The sequence below is a fragment of the Colletotrichum siamense genome (genome assembly GCF_013390195.1).
Source record: "Colletotrichum siamense strain Cg363 chromosome Unknown KSG_Cg363_contig04, whole genome shotgun sequence".
Lineage (NCBI taxonomy): Eukaryota > Fungi > Ascomycota > Sordariomycetes > Glomerellales > Glomerellaceae > Colletotrichum > Colletotrichum siamense.
The window spans coordinates 956,357-963,288 of record NW_023501017.1 but is presented as its reverse complement, the minus strand read 5'-3'; the positions used below and the strand labels follow the sequence as shown (position 1 = coordinate 963,288).

At 51.3% G+C, this 6,932-nt stretch overlaps 1 protein-coding gene across 1 annotated transcript; it reads left to right on the top strand.

Moving 5' to 3' along the window:
- Positions 1-1,623: 1,623 nt before the first annotated feature.
- On the top strand, positions 1,624-2,767 carry CGCS363_v006177 (uncharacterized protein; the record flags this gene model as incomplete). The annotated part of the gene is made up of 2 exons (XM_036638026.1): positions 1,624-2,242; positions 2,292-2,767. The coding sequence occupies 2 exons, from the start codon at positions 1,624-1,626 to the stop codon at positions 2,765-2,767; spliced, it is 1,095 nt and encodes a 364-aa protein (XP_036495476.1).
- Positions 2,768-6,932: the final 4,165 nt, after the last annotated feature.

Genomic DNA, 6,932 nt, shown 5'->3' with positions numbered 1-6,932 from the left:
TGTCTAACGTAGCAGCAGCACAAACAATTTGGCAACCTGTTGTTGGCGACACCCAGCCAAAGCCATTGCTAGATGGCAGCCCCCAGATAATCATTCATCAACTTCAGGACCAGTCAAACAATAAGAAGCCAAAGCTTCACACTGCTATGAATCTTCAAAACAGTTTCACCGATCCAAGGCCAGTCTCAATGAACGAGGCCCGACGAGCCATAGACGAACCGCACGGATTCATGGCCCTCGCCTTTTTACTGTTTGTCGAAATCTTTCTATGCTTTGTGCTCCCCTTTGCAGAATTTTGGAAAAATGTCACAACTGAACTCAGACATCAGCATCAACATGATGATCAGCAGTTCAACACTGCCTACCAGAGCAAGCCCAAAGTCAGAAAGTCCGGTTTTAAAATCTCGCTCAAGCCTATTCCTCAACCTGGGAACGGAGGAAATTGCACTGCCTCGGGAACCAGCAACTCCCAACAGCCGAATTCCGCCAAAAATAACAAAACTTCGGACCCATCTTTGACAGCCAGGAAGATTGCAGAAATCTTAGGCGGAGATATTCATCTAAGATCATTGAAGAACCATCAGCGTAAAAAGCTTTCAAGGCTTCAGGAGAAACTTGTTGCGATACAAGCGCAAGCCGAGACTCTTAGGTATGAAGTTACGAAAGTCTGAAGAAAGCACCAAACACAGATGGGTTGTGGCGATACTTGGGAAAATGAATCCAATGTTTCAGAGGGTTCCAAATGGGCACAAAGACCACCAGAAAGGGATAACGGCTGATATGGGAGTTCAAATTCCTTTTGTTTCTTAGCAATTTTGACCGTTCGTCATGCTCTCTTCTTCACAACAATCCAAATATTGAAACATTGTAGTTCTAGTGATAAGTTGCATAGAATGGCCTTGCGCTGACTTCCCACACGCGAAGTCTTTCTTGAGGTAAGACTCAAGCAATCTTCTACATCATCGTCAACATCCTGCCTTACAATAAATATTACGAATCAATTATCGCCCAAGGGTTAACTTCTGATCCTTAAGCTCTCACAAATTTGAGTCAGATCTCGTAGAAAATGGCGTGCAATTTATTATCAAATTCCGATACCTTGATTCTGCCAGAGACCTACAAGCAAGGGGGCATGAAACTTCTGTGGCTGTGGTTCTCAAAGACATCTGATGAATTCCACATGGCCTTCTCAGATGTTTAGGTGGACATCGCGGCTGGCCTTCTTAAATTCAGATCAGCATGATAGGATCCCCGATTTCAAATCCCGAAAACTCATGAACCTTGCGGGTACACGATTCTGACTCACAGGACCAGTGTCTCTGAGGGGGGAGGCTCGAAAACCTACATGGAACTCTATCTCGTGACAGAACTTAGACGACCGCATCTCTCAAAACTAGAACACGTTTGACTTCTGGAACTGCGGAGTAAGTCCAATCACAACAGCCTGATGGCGTGATGCGAATACTTAACCTAATGAGTTTCTGGCAGCTGTCTCCTGATCCCGAGGTGAGATCCAAATGTGAGCTCGTCATACCAGAATGAATAAAGGTCGACGCGTGGGCCTGATACTTCATTCAGAATTATCTTACATAACAGTTAAATATCACGAGGACTTCGCCGACAATGGATGAACTGACTGATGCATTCTACCGTTGGCATCTAGCAGCCCCCGGATACAACCGGCTCCTCAAAATTATATGCCCCAAATATCTATCGAGAAGGGAGGCGGACGATATCATGTTCCAATTCAATGAGATTTGGGTGAATGACAAGCAGGTTCTTTGGAGCGGCGTCGATCATGACCTGGCCGAAGAATGGGCAACGCAGCGCGGGATGCAAACGCTCACTTGCGCCATGGGCCCTCTGATGAACTGGACCCATCCAAAGTGCAGGAGAATCTACAAATCTGGCGTACAATGGACCAGATACATGAAGGGAGTTTCCGCGATCTTCGCCTGGAAAATTGCCCAAGGCCAGACCACCACCCTCTTGACCCCTCCGCCGCCTGTCCGCTTTCATCCGTCTGGGTTGACAAATTACCAAGACATCGAAAGACCAATTCTCAAAGGGACAGTTGATGGCGTGTCTGTTGGCAAGATTCTTGTTGTACATCCAGAGGTTGATGGGGCTGAGGATATGGCGTATGAATATTGGCCCAAGGACCATGTGGCCAAGTGGTACGCGAAGTATGGTTCCAAGAAGCATGGATCTACGAGATGGAGAAAGATCAGTCACAAGAGACGTAAGATAATGTTTGAATCCCTTTGAAACCGGATGCTAATTGAAATAAGGGGCTACAATCTGGCCAGCGAAGGTAGATATATCCCCCGAAGCTTTGGAAACGATGAAAGTGGGAGAAATTGGCATTCTCATAATCATTGGCTTACTTGCCCTCGCCGAAGTTTGCATACACTTAGTCTTTTCACTTGGATTGCTGGTGTACCATTCCGCTTCCATGCTGTGCCCACGACATCGTGGGTACAGTTGTGGGCATAATAAGCCCGAAGGGCTTATCATCACTCAGAAGATTGATGTTGATCTCAACGTAAACGTTGAAGAAGGAGCCGATCCGGCTTTCTTATCCCTTTCTGTGCCTCTGTCATCTTCCATGAAGACCAATGAGTCGGTCGTGGATGGTGTCAAGAGACTCAGATGCACCAAAGTACACCGGTATTCCGCCACTGGCGGCAAAGGAAACAAAATGAAACGGCTGAAGAGCAGGCAGCGACGGGTCCCAAAAGACAAGATTGGCAGTATGGGAAAATGAGCTGGACGATTGCTCGAACACCTAGGAGTTTGGAAGCTGGAAAGGGATGAGATCACTCACGTAGACTCTCACGGACAAACAAATTGGCAAAAGGGGCTATCGTGAACTTCGAGCAGGAAGGAGATTACCAAAGTGCCACAACACCTGAACACTTAATGTATTGAACCCTCTTAAGATTGAGTCTTGTTTTCAGATCATGTTCACTCATGGCCAACTTCTTATTGACTGGAAGATCCGCCAAAACTGGCAGTGAGTCCGTTCAAGGTTCTATTACGTGGACTCCAAAGCACTCCGAGGTCCTCACAACAGCTATTGTCAAGATTTTGTCATAGCGATCAAATTCATGTCTTTTTACTTACACTTCCAAGTTTGGAACTGATTGAAACTCTGTTCTATCCTGCCACCAGCTTTCGAGTCATTGCCATGGTGTTTGGTCCCTCGATAGCATCTTTCAGCAACAATCGTTATGAAGGCTTGCATAATAACATGCCAATCATCAAATTCATCATTTCAACATCCTATCACGAAGGGCGCACACGACTCGGAATAGGCACATGTTCGAAACAAAAGCTTTCACGTGAGATCGACTGAGTGTGAGCTGATCCCTCGATAATAACATCTCAGTAATTCTCGGAGAATTCAGCGCGATGAGCAATTCTGTGTTACCTGATATTCTACAACTACATCTGGTGTCAGACTGGATCATCAGTCCTCGATGAGGACCTGAAAGCCAGATCCCTCAGCTGTAGTCGCCGATCCCCTCAGGCATCGAGCGACCGTCATCCTACATCAATCCGATACAACCTCACGCACAAGAAGCAAAACTGCCCGAGATCATCATCCCGCCGACGGCCTCGGGCCTCAAGACAGGCGTTCAATCTCGATATCTTCAACCCCTCTCAAACGGTTTGACGTCAGCGGTCTCACATCTCCTGCCTATCATCACGCAACCGCACCGAGAAGCACGTGAAGAGTCACCCTCTCAGGCAACGGGCCCTTGACATCACAAATCCTCCGGATCAGCTCACCAGAAGGACCCCTATTCCCCCAGCTAACCCACAGAAAGCCGTCCTCACCTCACCCATCGCCGTGCCCCGAAACGCCCCCGTTCCACAAAAAAGAAAGCACATCATTCAGCGACGATCAACGGCGTGCAGTCCCCTCTTTTCAGATGCAACGAACCTCCAGTCCAGCTCCAAGCCAAGGGCGATGATCGCACAGCCAACCAGACGGCAGCACCGTGAACGAGCCACTGGCGAAGCAGACGAAGAGAGGGGGGCGAGCAGGTCTAGAACTGCGGGACGATCACTGGCGTCATCCACCACCCTCCAACGTTCCCCCCTCAGGGTCCTTTGGGTGTGCCCGCGTATGGCAGGGAGCAGCGCCGCGACAACACCCTCTCGCAATCTTAATAGGTGAGGTGTGATAAGCAAAATGCGAGGCAGCCTCAAGGACCCCGAAACGTCTTCTTGCAGGCGCGACCTGCCGTGCAGAACTTCAAGACGAGTCTCCTCTTCCTTGGGTATCAATCTCACACCCATTGACGAACTAGAACGTCAACGCAGGCCGTCGCAGCACTTCTGCAGCAGTCGATTTCAGGCCTAGACAGAAGATGCCAGAAACACCGGCGCGCCGGCGTGTCAGGATAGGATGATAATTCCCGACCCTCCATTCCGTCTTGAAAATTTTCCCTGAACAATCGTCCGAGATTGTTCGTCTTGTTGAGAGAGTACCGGTACCTCCCAAAAGCGCGATACGCCTGCTACAAGGCCAGGTTCAAAGCGGTACGGATCGATGCGCGCTGACTATCTGGGATGAGACGGGGGGCATGGATGGGTCGCAATTGACCGAGAAGGACATCAAACCAAATTGACGACGTTATTATCAAAAACAATAAGCCCACACACGCGAGAGACAGGCCACCTCAACAAAGCATTGTTCCCGATAACGCAAGCACTGACCCAAGAAACAACGCACAGCCTCGCGCGAAGCTAGCCGCCTCCCCACCACGGCCAAGGGAGAGAGAGACTGGGAGAAGAAGCACCGGGGTGGTCGGGGGAACAGACGCCCCCAACCAACCAGCCCAGCCTCTAAGATGGAGAGATGCAACTAGGGACCCTGCCAACGCTGCAGAAAATAACAGCGAGCGAGCGAGCGCACAGAGGTTTCTCTGTTCCCTTTTGGGGAAGGAGAGGCAAACCAAGACACAAGATGCGCACATCTCATTTCCACCGACGTTGGCAGTAGTCTAGTTCCCCGTCCACATCACACCGCACGCACAACAACGCGCTCATGGCAAGAACTCCACTGAGGCGAGGTTGGCATCTCGAAAAAACCGTGCCACAATTAGTCCGTTAGTGTGTAAGTTTCTCAGAAGCGAGTAGCTCCAACGGGGCAGGCATGGCAAGTATGTGACATTTCGCCGCGCAACGCCGTGCGTCGTATCCACCACCTCTCGGTCTGATATGATGATGATGTGGCCGTGGTTCGGTGGCCCCACTTAAGCAGCCTCAACATCTCAAACTGCGAACTGCTGCTGCTGGTATCCGCAGTGGGAACGTTTTTCAGCTTCGGAAAACTGGATCTCGCGGGGTTGGGGCGTTCTGGCCAGAGAGAGAGAGAGAGAGAGAGAGAGAGAGAGAGAGGGCGGATGCACGAGCGGTTGCTTATCGTTCTCCTCGCGGAGGCGGAGACGGGTGAGAAGTAGTCTATTCTCTGGAGAACGGAGACGCAACGGCTGGCTGACAAGACACGATGCGTCTGTCCGGATCTGTTTACGGATATGCCCTGAGGGGGCCTGGAGATAAGAGCTTCTCTGTCTCAGTTGAAGCAGCAGCATAAGCACAGTTGCGGGTACAGCACCAACAGCATTTCTATTCACAGCACCCAGGCTCACGCAGGGGGTGTTGGAACAGGACAAACACTCGCAGCAGTTTTCTGTCCGACATTTGCGGTGGACATGGGTTGAATGAACGAACGAACGGAGATCGACGCGTCCGTTCGCCTTTCCGCAGACCACCACACACGCAACCCACACATCCACATTCTCTCCGAGAGGGCAGCGCAGCCCACCGAGGCCGCAGATTGGACGCAGCCGTTCATTTCGAGGTTCCAGTTCCATCTCACCATCTCCATCTGCCTCCGCGCTTACGGCCCCATCCCATGCCGCAGGACCCGTTCCGTCTTCGCTGGGGTTCTCACCTAGGTTGTGTTGATCGTCTCGTTTCTCCTTCTCCTTCTCAACATTGCCCAGCCCCAAGGGCCCCATTCGCAGTGCACACACATTGCACCAGCGGAGCCTCCACCTCTGCCCGCATCTTGACACGGTCTAGACTGAGCCCATCAAATCCTTCCTCTGCTCACCACACACCGAGCCCTGCCGCCTAGCCCCAGCACCCCGTCTGATCCACGGCCGACGCACCGTTCTGAGATCGACAAAGGCCTCTTGTCAAATGAAGACCTCTCGAACATGCCAAACGTCCAGCGTCTACTGTCACCTAAACCACAGCAGAGCCCCTCCGCGGCCGGAGCCACACATCCATCCATCGCCGTCCCGGCGTCAACATCAAAAGACTTTGCCAAAGATGCAACGTTCTCTCTCTAAACGAAGCCCGGAGCCCCTCTCCTCTTCGCCTCCTGCCTGCTACATCGCATCTGTAACTTTGACAAGCCCGCCCTGGGCTCCTCCCCCTCGTACGTACCCGCATCCGTATCTGAGCGGAGCCAGATATCCACCCCAACAGCAACAGCAGCCCGCAGCGGACGAAATATCTCAATAATTTCCTCATGCACGTAATTCGCCTCTCCCTCTGCACGACACAGACACACACGCCTTTTGCGCCTCGCCTCTTCCCAGTCCTCATAATGCCGCGTTGAAATTCTCGCCATCTTACGTACGCTCCAAGGGCGACAGCAACCACACACACACACACACACACACACACACACACAGACTCGCCGACCGTCGGCCTGTCGGGTTTCGATAGGTCTTGCAGCAACAACATTGGTCAATTGACAGACAAAAACCACTCAATCGTCAATGAACCCTGGTCATGATCGGAGCATTTCGCACATCCAGCACGCTGCAAACCCTCTGCGCCCTGTAAAATCTGCGCGCAAAAATACGCGCAGCATCTCCGTCCCCCGTGGCCCCCTTGTCTCTTGT